The sequence below is a fragment of the Neomonachus schauinslandi genome, chromosome 6 (assembly GCF_002201575.2).
Source record: "Neomonachus schauinslandi chromosome 6, ASM220157v2, whole genome shotgun sequence".
NCBI lineage: Eukaryota > Metazoa > Chordata > Mammalia > Carnivora > Phocidae > Neomonachus > Neomonachus schauinslandi.
The window spans coordinates 26,028,645-26,050,974 of record NC_058408.1 but is presented as its reverse complement, the minus strand read 5'-3'; the positions used below and the strand labels follow the sequence as shown (position 1 = coordinate 26,050,974).

At 50.8% G+C, this 22,330-nt stretch overlaps 2 protein-coding genes across 3 annotated transcripts in view; both read right to left on the bottom strand.

Moving 5' to 3' along the window:
* Positions 1-77: 77 nt before the first annotated feature.
* Positions 78-13,533, bottom strand: GOLT1A (golgi transport 1A). 2 transcript variants are annotated; one of them, XM_021686602.1, is made up of 5 exons: positions 13,417-13,533; positions 4,367-4,458; positions 3,159-3,337; positions 1,082-1,145; positions 78-429 (listed from the first exon to the last, which is right to left on the bottom strand). In XM_021686602.1, the coding sequence occupies exons 1-5, from the start codon at positions 13,439-13,441 to the stop codon at positions 391-393; spliced, it is 399 nt and encodes a 132-aa protein (XP_021542277.1). In that variant the 5' UTR covers positions 13,442-13,533; the 3' UTR covers positions 78-390. The 2 variants fall into 2 exon arrangements, with proteins under 2 accessions (XP_021542277.1, XP_021542276.1); XM_021686601.1 differs by having other exon boundaries at positions 199-284.
* A 5,134-nt stretch (positions 13,534-18,667) lies between these two features.
* The window catches only part of PLEKHA6 (pleckstrin homology domain containing A6), a 43,332-nt gene continuing 39,669 nt past the window's right edge, over positions 18,668-22,330 (bottom strand). Inside the window, exon 21 of the mRNA XM_044916320.1 lies at positions 18,668-21,717. The gene's annotated coding sequence lies outside the window, so the exon portion shown is untranslated. The remainder of the gene's footprint in view (positions 21,718-22,330) is intronic.

The window sequence follows — 22,330 nt, the reverse complement described above, 5'->3', positions numbered from 1 at the left end:
CTGCCCCTCAGTCCATGGAATGCCGTGCGTCGGCCTGCCCTGAGTCAGGGACTGGACTTGACAGGCTGGAGACAGTGACTTTGAGTCTCAGACACACAGCTTGGGGATTTAATCTTTGCTTTCCTCCCATAAATGCAGGGCAGGATGTGATACCAGCCCCAGTCCGGTCTCTCTGGGGGCCCCCCCGGATCTCTGCTCCCAGCCATGCCAACAGCCTTTTGAGTTGACTTGGGGGTTTGCAGTCAGTCATTCAACTCCGTCCTTCCTTCTGGACTTGGAGCGGTCTGGGTATGATGCAGGAGATGAGTCAGTGCAGGGTGGGGGCGGACCCCATTTCCTTTCCAGCCCCCTCAACCAATGATCCAAGTTCAAGGAGCTCATCTCTGCTGTTCAGACCATTGATCTGGTGCCCTGAAGCCTCCGGAACAGCTGTGGGAGCCAAGAATCATTACTCCAGACAAAGAGTGAGGAGCACACTCCGTCTCTATCTAGGTTATTGTGGAGTGGGTCTTTAGAGCTGGGAGCGGTGCCAAGTGCAAATAGGGAGAGGGGGCCACCGGGATGAGCCAGCTGGCTGCAGGGCCGCCCCGAGCTTCTCAGAGAGCTCCCATTCTGTCAGAAAATATGCTTTAGAGAAAGGGAGGGGCAGTGGCTGGGGACAACTGCCCCATGCCTGCCCCAAGGAGAGAGCGGAATCTGCCACCCACTGCTGCTGTCATTGGCTGTCATACATCCTCTCCATGCCTGGGGCTGACTCAGCCAGCTCTCCAGAAATCCCTGGCACTTTCTGGCTGGGTCACCTAGACTCTCTGAATCTGTTTCTTTGGCTCTAATAAGGAGCTATGAATAGCCACCTTGCTCTCTACCCAGGCCTCAGGCACAATGCTCCCGGGTCCCCTCTCCTCAGCTGCTCTGGGCAGATGGAGATGGTGTGGGGAGGGGAAGGGGTGCTGAGGCTGGCCAACCTGGGGAAAGGGGCTTGAGGGGAGATGGGGAAAGGTCCTCTGTGCGGGGGCCGCAGTCCCACCAGGGCCCCCCACCCCAAGGCACCACCACTAAGCCACATGCATCATCCACTTACCTCGCTCAGGAAGGGGATGTTGGAGGCATTGCCCAGGAAGCCAAAGACGGCAGGGAAAAAGCCCCTAGGAGCAGAGGGTGGGGAGAGGGGTCAGTGATGGCCTTGGGGGAGAGGGGAGAGGGTATCCAGGCTGAGGTCCACCCAAAGGCTCCAGCCTTGGTTCCCAAGAAAGCGGGCCCCCAGGCACTGGGACCCCGCTTGGTTCTGCACCCCTGGTTTTGGGGAGACAACCATGTGGAGAGGATAAGAATAAAGGGGCTGGGGTCAGGCTCCTTGGATTCAAATCTTGGCTCTACCACTTCCTGGCGCCGTATAAACTTGGGCAAATTCCTTAACTTCTCTCAATCTCAGTTTCCAGCTGTAAATGGCATTAATAATAATAGTACCTACACCATAGGGCCTTATACAAAGAAATGTTGGGGAAGCTTTTGTTTACATGACTGTCACTGTCTGCACCTCCCTAGTTTGGGTGTATACCGCCTGCCGCAGATCTCCTGGGCTCCAGGCATGGGCGGCTGGTGGAGGCTGTGCCCGTGATGATTTTCCCGCTCGCCTCGGCATCCCGTGCGTGAAGTCTTTGCTCTTGGCACGCCCACTCTTCTCAGACACACCCTGGCAAGGCCTGGCTGGGCGCATGTGTGGGATCCTTCAAAGGGCTTGGAGGCACTGAGGTTAGCATGGGGAGGGAGCCCTGCGTGTGTGCAGAGGCGAGGGGGTTAGAACTTTGAATTCTGGCTGAGCTACTTCCTTTCCTTGGGCTTCATTTCCCTGAGGTTCGGGGGCATCTCTGACATCCCTTAGAGGTCCCATTTGGGGTTTCTGCCCCCAGCAATGCTGTTGCCAGGGGACTCTGTCAAGGTTTACTGTTGGTTCAAACTACGGAATCTGCGGTGGCCCCACTCATGGTTCTAGTCCCTCAGAAGATGGTCCCTGTTGTCAGAATTTGTCTTCTCAACTAGGTTGCAAGTTCCTCAGGGAGTTTCTCCTGGTTTAGTACCACAGCCCCACACCTAGCTCTGGATTTGGCATGCAGTGGGTCCTTTTTTTACGTTTTTGACTATTTGAATAAATGACTAAATGATGACATATCTGAATAGTAAGTAAGTGAATGGCAGAGCGTGTGTGAGAAAATTTAGTTCCTTGAAACCACTTTATATGATGTCTAGGTGGTCTGGGGCACTCGGGCTCATCAAGGTGTTTTCAAGGCTGCAGTGAGCAAACGGAAGGCCTTATGAGAACCCGAGGTCCTGACCCTGGCTCCTTCCCATGATTCCATAAGCCATGTTTCTTCCAGCCCCCGTCATCCCCATCCCCAGAGACACTGAGAGTCTTCCCTCCCTTGCCCCTCCTTCCTCAGCAGCCTTTCCTTTCTTCTTAAACACCCTGTAGTCTCCTCTTAAAGCCTGCCTGCCTGTCCCCAGGGCCTGTTCCAGGTCCTGCTTCCTCTAGGACCCCTCCCCTGGCCCTGGCAGTGGCCACACATCTTCGCTGACTTCCGACTCGCTTGTCAGCAGGCCAGGCCGAGGGATGTGGGGCCAGCAGCCAGGCACAGCTGGATCCAGTCCAGATCCTCGGCATACAATCTGTGAGACCTTGGGCAGGGGGGCAGCCTCTCTGAGATGGTTTCCTTATCTGCAGAAAGCAGTCCTGCAGCGCGTTGTAGGGATGACAAAGTGAGTGATGATTGTGAGCATGCTTGGGGCATATGACGGGCCTGGAAGATGCTAGTTCACTGCCCTTCCTCCCTGCTGGGTTGTTCAACTTGAAGGCAGGCCCTGTGTCTCCTCCTTGGGGGCAGGCACAGTGCCAGGCACACAGCAGGTGCTCAATGTTTGCTGATGGATGGGCCGATCCCTCCAATTTGTCCTTCATCCTACTGTTGGAGTAGGATGTCTTGGAAAGTGTCTGCCTGATGCCCCTCCTGCCTTTTCAGTCCTTCCACGACCCCCATCTGCAGGATAAAGTCCCAGCTTCTGCACACCCTGCTGCTGGTCGTGCTGCCCAAACCCGGTGGGCTGATCTCAGCTACTCAGAGGCCCTAGTGGGGCTCGTCCAGGGGAAAGAGACCTGCACTCACTTGAAGAGGCTAAAGAATCCATAGGTCTCCAGGAACATGCCCAGGAGGGGCCAGCGCAACAGTACAATGACCACACCCCCCAGAAAGAAGCTGGTCCCTTTGAGCTTGTGCCTCTGGAAGAAGAAGGAAAATGTCCTCCTCAGGCCGATGATGAACAAGAGGCCGGTCATGAACAGCAGCTGCGGGGGAGGGAGGGAGAGAAGCATGAGAGCAAACACAGCAACGCCCCTGGGAGTCAGGGGTCAGGCCTGGCGCCCCACGTCAGGCATGGGGCAGGACTTGCTAATGCTTCAAAGAGGGACACATCAGAGAGAGTGACCCCACAGTGTGGCAAACTCCCAGAGCCTTGAGTCATTTCTGCTGGTTAGGAACCGAGCTGCCCAGAGATAGGCGGATGGACAAGGAGAACTTTGGTCTCCCAACTGCTCACCCAATTCAACCCAACTTCTTGGATCCCAGACACTTTTTCATATATGATTTCATCTCTCCACACACCTCGCAAGGAAGGAGGGATAGACAGAGTCTGTCCATTTTACAGACATGAACGCTGAGGTGTAGGCAGCCATACCCAGAGTCACATGGAACCCTCGGGACTCCGCTGTCTGGCCCAGTCATTACCTTCAGCTTGGCTCCTAATGGTCCCTTAGGAGTGCCTAGGTGTCCATCAAATTGAACTCTCTGGCTTTCTTCCGGCATGTTCCATGCCTTCTCTCCCCTTCTCCATACCTTTTCTCTCGTTGTTCATCTGCCTGCAAGTGCTTCATCCCGCTTCACACCCACTTCCTTTCCAAATTCCTCATCCTTCTGCAGTTGGGCGTGCTTTCTTTCCTCCAATGTTTTATATTCAATGTGCTTATCTTACTGTGACTTTATGGCTGCCCCTGCCTTCCTTCGCAGTTATGGATGTTCCTATCCAGTTATGTGTCCCTATCCCTCGACTGGGTGGGGGGGATTACAATGGCAGGGATGGTGGCCGATTCGTCTTGGTAGCTGCAGGGCCTCACCCAGAGCTTGCCATGAGAATTCACGTCCTCAGATTCTCTGTGCCCCGCGCGCCTCACTGTGCATCCCCAGCCACCCTCACCTTCCAGGGCTTGATGGTACTGACCCTTGGATGGGCACGATTTGAATGAACTTGGGGCTCACCTTCCAGGCAGTAGAGACCTCAGGTAGGTTGGTGGGGAAAGTACACAGGCTGGGGGACTCACGTTTCCGAAGGCCAGGAGCACGGAATCAAAGTACAGGAGTATTCCAAGGAGGATGAAGAAGATGCCGAAGCCGGTGGTACCCACGCCAATCTCTGCAATGGGCAAGGAGGTTCGGGGGGGATGGGCTTTGGGGAGCAGATGGGATGCTGGAAGTTTCCCCCATTGCCACTGGACAGTTGCCCTCTGGGGAGTGGGGGATGGGGCGGCTCCATTTCTACCCAAGAATCTCAGCTTCTGCACTCGAGGGGAATGATGGGACGGGAAAGGAAAGGGAAGGTGGGCACAGATTTATGTTTAGCACCTGCACACTGCTGGTCAGTTCTGTACTCTGTGGCATTCTGTCCTCACCACGGCTCTGCGAGGTAGTTAACACTTGCCTCACTGCTTTCTCTTTTCAGCTTCCTCTTGTTTGCAAATGCTACAGTGGCCAGATAATGGTCAGGGTTGGGTCCCTCCGATCCTGTCTTCCTGCAGCTGGGAGCCGCTGATGCCAAACTCAATACCCAGGCAGAAGGGTGCCACTGACAGTTCACGACCACCAGCCCAGAAAAGGCTTAGAACCAGCTGTCCCACTCGATTTCTCAACAGGTTTGCCCTCCTAGATAACTCTTCACACGGTGTGCTTCCTCCTCTAAATGCCGCTGTCCCCAGCTTTCAGGTGATGACCTCTCACACTTGATTGGAAAAATAGAAGGAATGTGCTTACCTGAGAGTCTGCACCCTAGCCAGCACCTGCTGCCCCATTCTGCACCTTCCCTCCCGCCGCTGTACCTCGGGTGCCCAGCCCCCCACACCCCTGGGCTTCCTCTAACGTCAGTCCCATGGCTGGGCAGTTCTGCACCAGGTTGGACCCACACTGACAACACCCCACCCCACTTTGTATTGTGTGTTTTTGCTTTAAGTCTCAGGGTAATCTCTGAAGTTGTAGGAGTTGGCTGAGAGCCAGTGAGTCCACAGGCAGAAGCACAGGATATTAGGGGCCCCCTGTTTGGTCAAGGGCTACATCTTTGACATTTTGATACATTTTTTTCAAATTACTTCCCTCAGGAAGGGTTGTAACAATAACAGGATATGAAGTTGCTTTTTTCTGAAACCCTCTCCATCACAAAAAATTGTTAATTTTTACTTATCTTTGCTATTCTGATACTCAACAAATGACAATTCATTGTGTTGTTTCATTTTTAAATTGAAGTAAACTCCCACTTTAAATTGTGATAAAATACACATCAAATTTAGCATCTTAACCATTTTTAAGTATATGCCCAGTGGTGTGAAGCTCATTCACATTGTTGTGCAACCATCACCACCATCCATCTCCAGGACTCCATCATCTTGCAAAACTGAAACTCTGTCCCATTAAACACTGACTCCCCATTCTCCCCTCCCCAGCCCCTGGCAACCACAGCTCTACTTTCTGTTTCTATGATTCTGACTCTGCTATAGGAAGCTCATCTGGGAAATGATACAGTGTTTTCATGTGAATGGCTAATTTCACTTAGTATAATGGCCTCCAGGTTCATCCAGGCGGTAGCAGGTGTCAGAATTTCCTTCCTTTTTAAGGCTGAATAATAATTCATTGTATGTTTATAATGCATTTTGTTTATCTGCTCATCTGTGGGTGGAACTTGGATGGCTTCCACCTTTTGGCTACTATAAATAATGCTGCTGTGAACATGGATGAATGAATATCTTCTCAAGATTCTGCCTTCACTTCTTTTGGATATATATCCAGAAGTGGAATTGCTGGATGATATGGTAGTTCTATTTTTAAGTTTCTGAGGGCCCTCCACACTATTTTCCAGGGTAGCTGGACCAGTTACATTCTCACTAGCAGGGCACAAGGGTTCCACTTTCTCTACATCCTCGCCAACACTTGTTATTTTCTGTTTTTTTTGTTTTGTTCTTGATAGCGTCCATCTTAATGGGTGTGAGTGGCATCTCACTGTGGTTTTGATTTGCATTTCCCTGATGGTGAGTGATGTTGAGCATCTCCTCATGTGCTTGTTGGCCATCTGTATATCTTTAGAGAAATTCAAGTCAATTCAAGTCCTTTGTCTATTTTAACAGGTCGTTTGGGGGTTTTTGTTGTTGCTGTTGAGTTGTAGGAGTTCTTTATATATTATGGATATTAACCCCTCATCAGATACATGATTTGCAAATACTTTCTTCCATTCCATAGGTTGCCTTTTCACTGTGTTGATCGTGTCCTCTGATGCAGGGAAGTTTTCAATTTTGATATACTCCAATTTAACTACTTTTTCCTTAGTTGCCTATATTTTTGGTATCCAATCCAAGAAATCATTATCAATTCCAGTGTCATGAAGCTTTTCTCCTAAGTTTTTTTTTTTAAGAGCTTTATAGTTTTAGCTCTTGCTTTGAGTTAAGATAAACTTTGAGCTTAGTTTTGCAGATGGTGTAAAGTACAGGTTCAACTTCATTCTTTTGCATGTGGATGTCCAGTTCGCCCAACATCATTTGTTGAGGAGATTGCCATTTCCCCACTGAATGGTCTTGGCACCCTTGTTGAAAATCATTTGACCATCTTTGCCTGGGTCTATTACTGGGCTCTCTATTCTATCCCTTTGGTCTATGTGTCTGTCTCTATGCTAGTCCCACACTGTTCTGAACACTGTAGTTTTGTAATAAGTTTTGAAATCAGTAAGTGTGAAACCTCCAACTTTGTTCTTCTCTTTCAAGATTGCTTTCATTATTTGAGATTCCTTGAGGTTCCATGTGCATTTTACAATGGATTTTTCTGTTTCCACAAAAAAATGTCATTGGGATTTTGATAGAAATCACACTGAATCTATAGATTGCTTTGGGTAATATTGACATCTTAACAATGTTAAATCTTACAATCCATAAACATGGGATGACTTTCTATTTATTTGTGTCTTTTAAAATTTTCTCCAGCAACATTTAGTGGTTTTCAGTAAGTCTTTTGCCTCCTTGGTTAAGTTTGTTTCTAAGTATTTTATTCTTTTTGATGGTATTGCAAATGGAATTCTGTTGCCTCCTTTGAAAATATTACTGATGATATTGTACCACTTCAAGTTTACATTGTATAGTCTTCCAACGTTATCTACTGCATATAGCTAGAATGCCTTATTTTCTTTTTATTGTAAATTACATGGTAGTTGGGGATATGGCAAGAGTGTCTTTTTAAACTACAACATGTATAACTTTATTAAAAATGGCTTAATTTTTAGGGTCCCCTGGCTGGCTCAGTTGGTGGAGCATGCGACTCTTGACCTCGGGATTGTGGTTCGAGCCCCACATTGGGTGTAGAGATTACTAAAAAAATAAACTTTAAAAAATGGCTTAATTTTTAGAAATTGAAGTTGGCTTAATTTTTTAAAAGGGAATATACAGGTAATTTTTAAAGAAAAAAATTTTACTGAACTCATTAACTAACATCTTAGAATCGGGCCTCACAATACCTATGAAATTATTGCCATGCTTTTAGAGATAGTTGTAAAAAGCTGTTAAAAGTCTGGTTGTTCAGAGGCAGACTGTAAAAATAAAACAAAAATAAAATTTTTGAGACTAGACCTACTGGTTAAGTTCTGTTTACAACAGAAGGTAAATGAAACAACACCATTACCTTCTGGTCATTTTTCATAATCTGTTACTGTACAGATCTTAAGAGGATTAGGATCAGTGTCAGTACAGAAATAAGGCCAAAGGACTTCTTTAAAAGAATCATTAAAAATATAGAGATGAGGGGTGCCTGGGTGGCTCAGTTGGTTAAGTGACTGCCTTCGGCTCAGGTCATGGTCCCAGGGTCCTGGGATTGAGCCCCGCATCGGGCTCTCTGCTTGGCGGGAAACCTGCTTCTCCCTCTCGCACTCCCCCTGCTTGTATTCCCTCTCTCTCTCTCTCTCTCTCTGTCAATTAAATAAATAAATAAAATCTTAAAAAAAAAAGCTTTAAAAAAATATAGAGAGATGAGATTAGGGGCAGCTGGCTGGCTCAGTCAGTAGAGTGCGTGACTCTTGATCTTGGGGTTTGAGACTCATGTTGGGTGCAGAGATTACTTAAAAAGAAAATCTTAAAAAAAATAGAGATGAGATTTATCATTCAGATTACAGACCAAATGTACAGAAAAATGCCATTCTCACTGGGTTTCTCTTTGGCAGAGCTGGATTTTGTTAGGACCCAAGGCAACATCCTCTCTCTCAACACATCATCCAGCTGCCTGGAATCCATCTTCTACTAATGGCTGGTTCCTCCTGTTTCTGACAAACCTCTGTGATCTAAATGGATTGGTTTCCTACGTCTACTTCCCAGTAACACCTGCTTGAATTACATCCTCAGAGACAATAAGTTGAGGATCTAGGTGCACAACTACTTCATCATGATAATTTTATATAGGCTAGGATATCGGTGGAGGAAGACCATCCATAACCCTGCTTCTTTCATCTGAATGGCAAAGTACTTTAAGTTTTTATGCCTGTGTTAAAAGTCTCTGTTATCAGCTTACACCTGCCATAAAAATACGTCATTGATTCCAATTCTGATGATACACCTTCCCCTCTATCTCCTTTAGCAGATGTTTTTGTGTGGAAACACAATGTAAATATCTTACCGGGTTTTCATTTCGTTTTGTTAAAATATCCATATGTCCCCCCTGTAAACACTTCAGAAGAGCCTCTTACTCATTTCGTAGAGACAGCAGAAGTTTCTTAAATTCACATTATGTCTTGTCTCCTCTATTCTACTTTCTCCTGCAACAGTGATTTCCTGGCCTGCATAGTTATTACTTTCCCACCCTGCCCCACATTCTTCTTCAAGGGCTGATACAATTCTAGAATTTTCCTGTGATGGGGGCAACCTACTGCTTCCGGCGTTCAGTGGGGAAACTGCACTGTGGACACAACACCTTGCAGAAAAGGGGTCGCAAACTGTGTCTCTCATATGCAAGCCTCAGACCTTCCTTTGCCTCTTGCTTCCAGAAGCTTCGTGATTTCAGTTGTTACCAACTGGGGATTGCTCCTGAAGTTCTAGGGGCAGCAAGCATGGCAGACAGGGCAGGAGATGGGGCCTGTCACCAGGAGTGACAGAAGTGCCTGCCGGGAGCCAGACAGATGGGGCAGCGCGCCCCCTGCTGGAGATAAGCCAGAGCTGATGTTTCTCCATCACTTGATTAAGGTGGCGTCTGCTGGGACGCCCCCCGCCCACTATAAAGTTACACCCCTGCCAGGATGTCCTTCTCATCCTGCCTGGCAGACAGTGGCCCCCAGTGAGAACACCCTTGTCACCCAGTGAGGGCTCTGCCACCCGCCCTGGGCAACACCCTCCCCCTTCGACCTAATGGCTTTAGGACTGAATCAGGAATGGGAATAGGGAGGAAGAAAGAGCCTTCCAGGTCACTTTCAAGATTAACAACAGTGATTAACAGGGATAACTGCTAATGCTAATAAGCACCCTGTGCCAGGCACAGTCCAGGTACTTTGCATATATCAACTCATTTAATTTTCATACCTGCCTATGAAGTAGGTTATGTAGGAAACCCTCTTGCTCTGTTAGTCCCATTTCACAAACAGAAATGGAACAACTGAAAGGGTAAGTCCCTGCGCAGGGCTGCACAGCCAGGAGCTGGCAGAACCAGGGTTTGAACCCAGTTGTCTGGCTCTAGGAAAAGTGCTTTTAGGAGCGCCTGGGTGGCTCAGTCGTTGAAGCGTCTGCCTTCAGCTCAGGTCATGATCTCCAGGTCCTGGGATAGAGCCCCGCATGGGGGGTGGTGGTCCATGCTCAGCAGGGAGTCTGCTTGTCCCTCTGCCGCTCCTCTGCTCGTTCTCTCTCTCTCTCTCTCAAATAAATTCAGTTAGTTTTTTTTTTTTAAGTGCCTTTAGCCAGCCCAGTCCCGTCCATTTCCCCTCCCAAGCCCGTCCACAGGAGCTGCTCCTGCTTTGACCACAACGGTGTCCGTGTTCCCAGATCCGATGGACGGACGCTGGCGCTCATCTGTCCGCTCTTGGCCTCTCCCTTCTTAAAATATCCTCTCTTGGCTTCTGTGACACCCTATCCTTGATTTTCATCCTGCTGCTCTTGACCGCACTTGCCCAGCCTCCTTTGCTGGCTCCTGCTTTTTCCTCTTCCTCTTGGGGTTTGAATTGCTCAGGGCTTCAGCCCAAGCTCGCTTCTCCTCTCATTCTATTTCACACTCATTCCCATGTCTTTAAATATCACTTGGGTACTGACAACGTCGATATTGATCTTTCTAGCCCATGCCTGTCTTTGAGCTGCCAAGCTCCTACCCAGCAGCTGACTTGGCATCCCTGCTCACTTGGTTTTCTCTCTCTGGGGCATCTTTAACTCAACAGGTCCAAACTGAGCTATTGGGCTTCTTCCTTCACCCTGCGCCCTTCCCGGTTTTCCCCAAATGAATACAAATGTCACCCCCCGCAGCCAGCCACTTGAGGCAGAAGCCCACGAGCCATCTGTGAGTCTCGCTCACTGCTCCTCCCTGTGCAAACCACAGCTAAGTTTTATTGCTTCTTCTGCCCTGAGGTATCTTGAAAGCGGTGCATTTTTCTCCACTCCTACTGCTTAATTCCAAGCCACCATCATCTCTTTCCGGGATTTCTACAACATTTTCCAGTTAGTCCCCGGCTTCAGTCCTGCCCCCTCTCATCCCATCCCCACACAGTAGTCAAGGGGCTTGGAAAGCATACAACCCAATCATGTCAGTGCGCTGCTTAGGATCCTTCATGGCTTCCCACTGGGCCTCGACTAAAAGTGTCCTCCCAGCCACACCTTGGCTTACAGACCCTGCATGATGGGGCCTCAGCTTGCTTGTTAATCTTCCTCTCTTGTCACCATCCCCCTTGCCTACCATACTCCAACCACATCTTCCTTCCTTCCTTCCCCTTCCTTTCCCTTCCCTTCATCACTGTTTCTACGATGAGCCTTCCTGCCTCAGGACCTTTGTATATGTGGTTTCCTCCCATGTGTTATCTGCCTAAGGCATACTCATCCTTGAGGTCTTAAGGTTCCTTAGGGAAACCTGGTCCCCTCACGATTACCTGACCTAGATCTGGTTCTCTCATCTCTCCCTCTCATAGGACTTAGCACACTTTGGCTTAATAACATGTTGGCTTGCCACTAGACTCAGGCCACAGCTCCCTTCTCTCTCTATTTTTATTTCCTAAGTCAGGAGTTCTCAACTGGAGGGATGGGCAGGGGTGATTTTATTCCCCAGGGGACATTTGGCAATGTCTGCTGACATTTGTCATTGTCCCTACTGGGAGTAGGACATATTGGCATCTAGGACAGACCCCCACAACGAAGAATTAGCCTGCTCCGAGATGCCAGTAGTAAGGAACTGAGAAACCGTGCCCTAGGTGACCTCATGGACTCTCATGGTTTGAAATACCATCTATATGCCAGCAATTCCCAAATTTGTCTAACTCAGGCCTTGACCTTGAACTCCAGACTCACATACCTGACTGCCTACTTGACATCTCACCTGGATGTCTACTAGCACATCAAACTCAACATGTCTAAAACCCAACTCGACCCTTCTAATTGCTCAGGCTAAAAATACTGGCAGGATTCTCGCCTTCTTTCTCTCACACCCACATCTATCAGCAAATCCTTCCAGCAATTTTCTCAGAGCTGATTCGGCCTTCGCCATGTCCACCGCTTCACTGCCACTGTCCTGGTGTTCTCCACCATCTCTCACCTCAGAACTGGTCTCCCGGTTGCTGACCTCACACTTCTACAGCCTATTTTCAACCTGGTACCCAGAGTGATCTTTTAAAAATGTACATAGATCACATCACTCACTTCTCTGCACAAAACTCTCCAGTCATTTCCCATCTGGTGGAGATAAAACCAAAGTTCTTACACAGCTTCATCTTTCAGTGACCTCCTGGACGTAAACTCCTACCACCCTCCCCTTTCCTGGCTTTGCTGCAGCCACAGCACACACTAAGCATGCTAATGCCTCAGGGCCTTTGCACTGGCTGTTCCCTATCCTGGAACAGCTTCCCCTCCAGACTGCTGTTGCATAGCTTTGCTTCCTTGCTTCCTGTAGGTCTCTGTATAAAAGGTACCTTCTCAGGGAAGGCTTTCCTAACCACTCTACACGGCACAGTAGCCCCTCCTACCTCACTCTCCCTAGGCTCCTCAGCCTGTTTCATTTTGTCCGGAGGACCCATCACCATCTGACATACTACCTACTGATTTATCTGTTAACTACCTGTTTCCCCACTCCAGCATGTACGCAGGAACATGTCCGTTCCATTTCAGTATACTCTCGTATACTCCATGCCCAACACAAGGCTCAGCACGTAGTCGAGACAAATTTGTTCAGTGAATGAAGATTATCACCAGTTCACAGATGAAACCCTGGGCTCAGAGGCTTTAAGTCACAGTTCTCCCCGCCCCTGCCAGGCCTGTGGGCTACCTTCCTGCCATCTCCCCGCAGAGGAAGGGGAAGGATAAGGATATTTAGGAGTGAGGGTACAGTAATTTGGGGACAGGGGTGGAATTTAATTTCTGGTAAGAAGGGACCCAAGGTGGGGTCACTGGCTGGTTCAGTCGGGTAGTGAGTTCAAGCCCCACGTTTGGGGTAGAGTTTACTTTAAAAATAAAAAAAATTAAAAAGAAGAAGAAGGGCCCCAAGGCCACAGGGGACCCAGAGAGTTTGTGGGGAAAATGTCTCAATGGGCAGAGACCTCCTGAGTCCACCTTTGCAGCATCCCAGGTCTAGAACCATGATGGGGAAGGGACCAGCTTGGGTGGTGAATTTGCCGCTTCCCCCAGGCACCAGCGTCTAGCTAGCCGGGGAAGTTGGGGGGGTGTCCCGAGCAACACCCACCCACTGGAAGGCAGGGGAGCCACACCCGCTCGTAGCCATGCTGCCAGCAGACTGCCAGCACAGCAGCTCCAGGCCACCGGCTCCAGAGGTCGCCTTACAGGTTCCCAGCGGGAGATCGGGGCTGGGAGGGGCAGCGTCTCCACCACCCCCCCCCCCCCCGCCCCCCAGCCTGTAGCCTCCGGTCCAGCCCAGCCCCCTCCACGGCACCGGCCCCTGCACTCACTCTGCCACTCGGTGATGGAGATCATGCCGCAGGCTGCCTGGGGGGCCTTCCGGGTCGAAGCTGCCAAGGGGTGAGGAGCAGAGAGGACCAGACTTCTTGTGCATGCTCCAGGGAAGCTGACCCTTGATAAATTGTGAAATGAGCCTCTGGTAAATCATTAACTCCCTCCCCTCTCCAAACCCCACCTCTCCCCCCCTCCTCACCCAAATGGCTGCTTAAAGTCGTAGGCTCCCTTCTCCCGGGTCGTCCCAGAGGGCACTGGCCCCTGTCACACGCTCGCTTACCTGGAGGAGGCAACACCCCCCCCCCCCCACCGACCCCTCCAGCGCCCCCACTCCGGCGCCCTGAGGCTGAGTTCAGCTGCTTCCAAGTCCTCCGCAAAACTCAGACCGTATAGGGGACTGGGATCTCGGGCTACCCAGGTTCCTTACCTGGTTTGATGGTGGGGGGGGAGTGGGGTTCTGGGAAGACTTGGAATCCGTGTTTCTCTTTGGAAAAGTACTCAATTCATCCTGCAGGTAAAGTCCCCTTGCTTTGCGCTAGTACCCATACTAGGCAATAGGGGGCGGCAAGCCACTGAGTAAAACCTGTTGCAGGCCGTCTCTGGGAGAGCGGGATTGGGTTACATCAAGGGCAAAAGTGCCCCAGGGAGGGTTTCGACCTCCTTTTCCCCAGCGGTGTCCAGCTTTGGACAGTGAGGTTGAGCTAGGGACGATGAAAGATGAATTTGGGCTTGGGGTAGGGCTGGACACTTCCAGAAGCCTGGTTCTAGTTCACCTACCAGCTGTATAGACATGGGTGCATCCTTTCCTCCCTCTGTAGGCCTGCAGAAAGAGGGGTAGATAGTTCCTAACATCCTTTCTGCCGCTGTGGAGCCCTGACTCTCAACCCTGTGAGCCAGCATCCCCTTTGTAATGTCTCCTCTATCCTGAAATGAAGTTCATAGATGAGATGACCAATCTACACACGCCATTTTTAAAAACACTAATTATAATAAAGAAGGAAAAGAAGCATTTATAATAGAGCACACTGTCTCTCAATATATAAATGCTCAGGCAAGACTTACCCAGAGGACATAAATGAAACAGGCAGATTGCTTGCACCTACTTATAATAAATATGCTTAAATTTAAGAGAACTAGAAAGCCAGAGTCCTTGTATTGCAAAACAAAAACAACCCCACCCCAAGAAAATGAGAGAGCAGTAGGAAATGAAATGGTAGGTAAGTAATAACAGACCAGATGTACTTACATATAAAAAGAGGGAAATAGCCTTAATTGAAGGAGGGATAACATAGCAAGGCAAAGTGGAGACAACGAGGAGGCGCGCTGTGAATGCTTTCATGATTGGTTCTCTCGGATCTCCGCCGTTAAGTATTTGCAGTGAGTCTGTGCTTGCTCAGTGAGACTCTACTGCCTCGGAACGGTCCTCAGCCTCATGAACAGTACTTGTTTATGAGGTTATCCTACAGTGTGCAGGCAATGCGCGCAGTGGTTTATTCAACAATTTTGAGACAATGTCTTTATTCCATTTCAGTTTCTTCTCCATTAGGATGATCATGTAACTTACCGAGGTATTCATAAAACTGATTTAAAAAAAACAGAAAGCTCAGGGGCACCTGGGTGGCTCAGTGCGTTGAGTGTGGGACTCTTGATTTGGCTCAGGTCATGATCTCAGGGTCGTGAGATAGGGCTCCGAGTGGGGCTCCGCGCTCAGCAGGGAGTCCGCTTGAGATTCTCTCTCTCCCTCCGCCCTTCCCCCCCTCAAATAAATAAATCTTTAAAAAAAAACCCTTAGAAGCCGGTAAGAACTTCTTAGTACTATTATGAATTGCAGTACGACCAACGTGTACTGGAAGGCGTTTAGTTCAGTTATACATTTTAAAGTCATACAGAGTGGAGGACGGTTACTGTTTTGGAAATCTACCTGGTGCATTGCAGCAGCTAACTGCCAGTAAGAGCTTTGCCCTCTTGTCACTGAGATAACCTCAGCTCCCAGCAGATTTCCAACATTTCCCCTAGGGGGTGCTATCACACACACACACCCCGCATTGCCCCCCCGCCCGCCCCCCCACACCATTGAAAACCACTGGTTGGTTAAGAGCTTGGGCTCTGAAGTCAGAGTGCTCTGGGCTTCAACGTAGCTTCGGGAGACCTTAGACATTTTATTTACCCTTTCCGTGCCTCAGCGTCTGGGATGATAATAGTACTTATCACGTAGAGCTAGAACGAGGACAGGTGAGTAAATGCACAGAACCGGGTACCTGGCACATAGCAAATACTGAATGAGCCAGTGTTATTACTCTTCTAGTATAGCTATGATAATATTGTTATTAATATTACTATATTAGGATACTATAGTATACTATTAAATGCTGTTATACGAAAGACTTCTGCTCTCAAATGTGGTTCTAAACTACTCCCACAGGTGTATAAAATAGCAGTTAGGAATACCTCCCCCCCCCCCCCACGCCATGGTGCTCATCTGTGAGCTTGGAGGAACTGAACTCTCCTCAAACAGGGCCCTCCCAGCCTGATTCTCCGATGGCAGGTGCTGGGTGCTGGAGTTGGGCCCAGAGGGGCTTGTCCACAGAGCCCACAGTCCTGGAGAGGAGCCCCTTCATGGGGGCAACCCCAGGGAGGAGGATGTAGGCTCTAGAATGTGGGAGCTGGAGGAATAGAGGTGGGCAGGAGGCGACATCTCACAGGGCTGGATGGTGGGGGCCCTGGAGATGTCTTCATCGAAGGCGGTGGAGGCAGCGAAGAGGGGGACATTGGGAGACATTCTCCCTTTTCCCTCATCGTGCCCCTGCAGGTGGCCAAGGGGCCCACACAATGTCACCACCACCTCCTCACATTTGTAAATGAATTTGAGTTTTCAACGTGTTTTTCTCATATTCATTTTCTCATTTGACTTTCTTGAGAGCTCCATAAGGTGGTGGTTAATATCCCCATTTCATGGACCAGGAAACTGAGGCTCCAGAATTTTAGTGACTTGACCCATCTTCAGGCAGCTAGAAGGAGCAGGACCAGGACGCAGTGGAGGCTCAGGGATGAGGGAGATGTGGTATAGCCCCCGGTCCCTGGCAGCAGCGGATCTGAAGCCTGGTTGCCTGCCTGAACCCGTCCTGCGTCTCTCCGAGAACAGAACAGGACCACACTGTTAGAGAGCACCACTCCTTTAGGAGCATTCTGCTAGGTGCTTTGTCGTTTACATTTCCTGACTGCCGCCCGCTTTTACAACCCCAGCCCGGCTTGATCAGAGCGCTGATCTGGGCCAGGTGTTGCAGCAGGTAGAAATCCGCGGGCATCCTTCTTGAAGAGGAGCCAGTCCTTGTTTGTGGGGACAGCGACACCCAGCGGGCCCGGTGCTCTCACACCCCGCCTCCTCACCAAGCCGCTGGCTCTGGCCCAGAGGGCGCCGCAGATAGAGACGCAGGTCCTGGAGAGCCACGAGCGGTCCCGTGCCCTCCTCCAGCTCCAGAGACCTCTGTCGTGAGTCTGCATCGGTCCCAATTCTGTCTGATTCACAAAGGACATCAGGGTTTATAGCTCTCCTGGGGATGTTACAAAACCCCAAATATAGTCACATTATTTGTTAAACGCACACACACACACTCACACACTCACACACACTACTAGCGCTTTAGGAATGACAACAGGTGTCCAGAATTCGAAATCAGCCCTTAGAACCAGGGCGAGGTAAAATCAGGAATTAGAAAAGCCTTGCGTTCCTATCTCTTCTCAGTTTTCTTCTCTTCCTCAAATTAATGCCTCCACCTCTCCCCAGACATGCTGCAGGGGCCCAGCTGAGGCAGCCTACCACTATCCTGGGCTCACTTTCTCTTGTCCTTTCCACCGCATAGAATTCACAGGGCTTCTTGACTCTTGCTCACTGAAAGATTTCAGATTGAGCAGCCTTCACGCTGAGGATCCGGAAAGGATAACCACTGAGGACATAAACCAAAGGCATTGAGTCTGGATGAGAATAATTTGGGTGGCTTTTCTGATGCCCCTCGCCAAATCAATACAACTTCTTGTACCCCAAAGCAGAAATACAGGCCATTGTGTAGTAGTCGAGGAAACTTAAGAATTAATTTTCTTCTCCTACTCTTCTACCCTCTGTCTCAGAGACAGATCAATGGGAGGTTCCTAGGATCTGAACACTGTTCTGGTAACTTTCATTACACAGGACCTTGGGACAAGCCTTGATTTGAGATTACCTGGACAGAGGAGATGAGCACGGTGGGCAGCATATCGCGGACCCAGCTTTGCTTTTAGTCAGGGGAGGCCCGACCCCAGACCCTCTCCCCTTTTCTGCCAGCCTTGGAGATTGCCATGAACCACAAGACCAGCCTCAGCCACAGGCAGTCACGGACAGAGTGCGAGACACACGCCACTGTACAAACCGTTCATTTTATTTCCTGTATCGGGTTTATACAAACTTGCAAGATACAAACGCAGAGCTCACTGGGATTCTTCAGTATCTATATCTAGAAAGAATGCTGGGGAGCGGGGAAGCAGATGCTTACCTATACTCAGGATGCCCCTCCCCGGGGAGGGGCTCGTTGGCTAGAAAGATGCTATGGGGCAGCTACAGATGTTTGGTCCCCCAACAGAGATGCCCTCTGTTTGGCTAACCTTTTCTTCTAAGGTCACTTTTATACTAAATAAAGACACTGAGATCATACATTTCCTTGTATGGTTTATTGTCTAATACTAGCAGATCAAATTGGCCCCAGTATGTGCATAAATAGATATGTGTATATATATGTATATTTCATATTTTCCTTAGTTTTAAGAGCTGCCAGGTAGGGGGGTGCCTAAAGGGGAAAGGGATCGATTCCGTCTTGCTATAGTCAGCCCTGCCCCAAGAACATGCCTCTCACCAAGGCCGGAGAGCAAGTGTGCACAGCTTGCGACCTCAGAAAAATCTTTAAAGTGACAGTAGCAGTATTTGATTACAGCCTCATGGTTAATGATCAGGGAGGTAATGTGCTAATTGGCAAGGCCCCAGAATAGCAACCAGGGCTGTCCCCCCTGCCTCCCGGTAGGCCACTTAGCCCTGGGCCTCCATCTGGGCCCCATTCTTTCATAACAAGATGTTCTAGGCTGGGAATAGGGTGCCAGGACATGTCAAAGTTGGGAGGTCAGGCTTTAAATGCTGGCCATGAGCTCTGTGACAGTCCCAAACCCTTGATTCCAGATCTGGACAGAAGACTTCCATTCTGCCCAAATCCTTGTGAGGCAAGATCCCCTTGCCTACTTTGTCAGCCACTAAGCAGTTTGGAAGGCTGAGCTGGCGGAGTTCAGCATCCCAGTGGCAGCCCACCAGGGGACAGTCCTGGGGTCTTCTTGGGCAAGGCTGAGCTGTCACCTTGTCCGTGGGACCCACTTCAGTCTGGAAGCTGACTTTGCAGTCTGGATGCCAGACTGAGCCAACGTCCCCCTTAACAACAGCCCCCCGAGGAAAGGTCACAGAAGGAGACAGATGTCATAGATGTGACCCAGACCAGAAAGGGATCAGAGTGTGAGAAGTCCAAGGAACTCGAATGTGTCTGTGCTGAAGGACCTGTGGTCCCAAACCGTTTCTTTTGGCCTTTGCACTGTATCCTGGCTCTGTCAGGGAGTAGGATTCTTGGTGCCATTTGGCGTAGGTTCCCATTCTGTCTGCCCTTTCCAGCAGATTGGTGATGGGAGGTGGTCCGGGAGCATACTGGGGGTGGCGGGGGTGCCCGCTGGGCTGTACTTTTGTGCACACAGCTGTAAACATTTCCTTTGAGAGGTTTCACATCCCGTAACCCTAGAGGGTCGTCAAGAGTTGACAGTGGAATCAAATCCTTAGACCAGGACTTCCAAGAGAATGTCCCGCCCTGGTGAGATGCTCTCCGGGTGAGCTCTGGGGCCCAGGCCTTTGCAGACTGGGGGATGGGAGGAGGAAGCTGCGGGGGAAGAGGGTTGGACCTGGAGGCAGCTGCCCAATCTCCTCGTATCATTTGCCGATTCCATTCAGACATTGCACATTTTGAAAATAGATTTGCTTTTATAATAAAAGCGTAAAATAGATCTGTCTTAAAATAAGTCTGTCTTCTCCCCTTCTTTGGATCAAAAGGCATGGGGTGTGGCCAACACGTGCTAGGAATGGTGTGGAAAGTAAAGGAGGGAAAATGGGCCTGGGCAGGAGTTCTGGGAAAGGATCAGACGTCCAAACAAATATATATATTATGTATATATCTATAATATGTATAATCTTCATCAAACATATATTAAGGCATGTAAAGCAACATAAAGAGCCAGCTTTATGAAATAAGAGGTGAGAGAGAGGTGGTAGAGGTGCAGACCTTAATCCTTGGTCTTTTACACGTATTTCTAAAAATACCACTTAAAAAAAAAGGCGAGACAGACAAAGAAAGGGGAAAGGCATGGAGGCCCTGAAACAGCCATTTCTTGTGGATGGAGAAAGGTGTTGGAAAAATGGAGAGGGCCAACCTCACCAGCCAGTCGGCGGGGAAGGAGAAAACAGGTGTGGGGTGCTTGAGCAGTGCTAAAGATGGGAAACGTAGCCAAAGGTCATGTTCAAAAAATCTGCTAAAAGGAAAGTGGAATTCCCCAGCCTGCAATCCCTCTGAAGCACAAGAATATCCTAAGCACCTAGAACAGTGCCTGGTACATAAAAGGTGCTCGATAAATATCTGTTGAATGAGTTGCCATCTTTACTTGCATATGAACCAGTCACTGGCCCAGCTGTGAAGGAGTGGAGAACTGGTGGCAGATGAAGTCATTGTTCTCGGGGCCACTGGAGGCTGAAGTCTCTGAGCATCAACTCTGGTAAAGAGAAGGCCTAGGGGCACAGTCTTTTCCAGCTTCACTCTCACCCCTCCCTCCTCCCAGGCTACCATCCTCCCCAGATGAAAGGCAAGGAGGAAAAATGAGCTTTGCTTCTGTGTCTCCTCCACTGACCTCCCCAGGTAGGCAGATGGTGAAAGAGCCAGGCCAGAAGAGAGTCCTTCCCTGCAGCCCCACCTGGTCCTCCTCGGGGATGCCCGGGACGCGGGGTGGGGCCGTAGAATCTAGCCTGCCAGATTAAGGCTGCATTTCCTCTCTGGGGCACTCTCTCAGCTGACCCACAGCACATTCCAGGGGGCAGGGGGACAAGAAAATGTCCCGAACATGGTCAGGAAAGGCCCCAAGGCTAATGACACCCTGCGTGACAGAGGTCTTTCTCTCTGCCCCTGAGCTGAGGAGGGGGAGGCAGACACCAGGCCCAGACCCAGAAAGGGCCATCGTCCCACCCGCTCACCCGCACCAGCATCCCCACACCTTCGTCCCCACGGCTACAGCTGAAGGTCATCCTGTGCTCGCTGGTGGGTCCTCCTGGAGCCAGTGTGTGGGCAGGCCCGTGGACCCGAGGGACGAGGTGCAGGAGCAGGGCCCACAGTCTGGCACTGTACTTGGCACTAAGCTAAGGCTCCATCCTAGGGAAACCCACCCATCCCACATCCCCTTTCCACCTCCGCCTCACCCTTTTACTTGCAAATGAGTCCTGCCGCTTCCCTGTCCTCCCACTTGCCTCCATCTCTCCCTTTCTTTCCTCTCCCCCTTCTCAACCTGTCCTCAGACCCTGCACAGACCTGCGTGCCGCTCTCTACCCACAGCCAGCACTGTGTCCCCCTGGGAGCCAAGGAGCCTCTCCCCAGCTCTTGTCATCTTGTCTTTGGCTCAAGCAGGGTGGTCAGTCTCCACTGGACCCCAAAGGAGCACCCCTAAGCAGAAACGTGTCAAAGCCCCAGGTGTGGGGGGGTGTCGATGGGGGCAGCGGGTGGGGGGGGATGTTGATGGGGGAAGGTACATAAAAGGTGCCGCCCTTGGTGTCAGGAGGGGCCGGAAGAGGCAGAGCGTCCATCTTCTCCTCAGCCTAGTGCTACCCTGAGAGAGCCCAGAGCGTCTCCCCCACCAGGGCATCCTCTTCAGCAGGAAACGTTCCAGTAGGGCCTTCACACCACCAGCCAGGGCCTAGCCCCCTGGGCCACGGGCGCCGGAGGCTGCTGTCTGCCCGCCATCTCAGGCCCCGGCCTGGGGCCGCCATCTGAGGCGCGAGGGCTTCGGGGCCGGGCGTGCTGGCCGTGTGGACACTGAGGTAACGTGTGGGCAGCAACCCCGGCCCCCAGCCTGGCTCCCCGCAGCCCTCCCACGGGCGCGCAGGGGCAGGGGGCCAGGCTGGGGAGCTGGGGCCTCAGGGGGCCAAGGCCTTCAGAACGTGGCTCTGTGCAGCTTCCCGGCGTTGGCCTCGGCCAGAGCTTGCACTGAAGAGAAGAGAACCGGGTGAGAAGGGCGCTTCGCCGCCGAGCAGCAGCCCCAGCCCAGCTTCCCAGGAGACACAAGTCTGCAGAACACCAACCCCGCCCCACGCCCCCAGCCCCAAGAGGGGAGCAAATGAATGGAAGTCCCTGCTCTTTCCCACTTGCCTGATACCAAGCGGCTGTGTGCTAGGGGCAAGGAACGCACACAGCCCTTGGCCATAGTTTCCCATGGTACTGTAATTTACAGCAAGATCTGGGGCTGATCTGGGAGAAGATCTGGGGGCTTCTGAGGCAGGACTGCTGTGTATCTCCACAGCGGTGGAGAGGCTTGTTGGCGGACAGCGGGATAGGGGAGGCCTCGGCTCTGTCCCTGTCTGCTTCTGGAGAAGCAAAGCCCACGGGCACTGCGGCATCCAAGGGGCGGCCCCGCCAGCCGGCGCTGGCCCAGCACTGCACGGGGACAGGGACTGGGACGGGGATGCTGCGGGCTCAAGCAGATGGAGGGGTGGGGAGAGCGGCACGGGGCGGGGGGGGGGGGGGGGGGAGGGGTGGGGAGGCCGGGGACCCAGAGCAAGCGAGGTCGAAGGAGGGGGGGGGGGGGGGGGGGGGGGGAGGG

Coding starts and splice junctions, on each gene's coding strand:
- GOLT1A (XM_021686601.1), bottom strand. CDS start 13,441: ATGATCTCCATCACCGAGTGGCAGA. Junction 3,338..4,366: donor TGCTCCTGGCCTTCGGAAAC/GTGAGTCCCCCA, acceptor CCTCCCCCGCAG/CTGCTGTTCATGACCGGCCT. Junction 285..1,081: donor ACATCCCCTTCCTGAGCGAG/GTAAGTGGATGA, acceptor CATCATACCCAG/ACCGCTCCAAGTCCAGAAGG.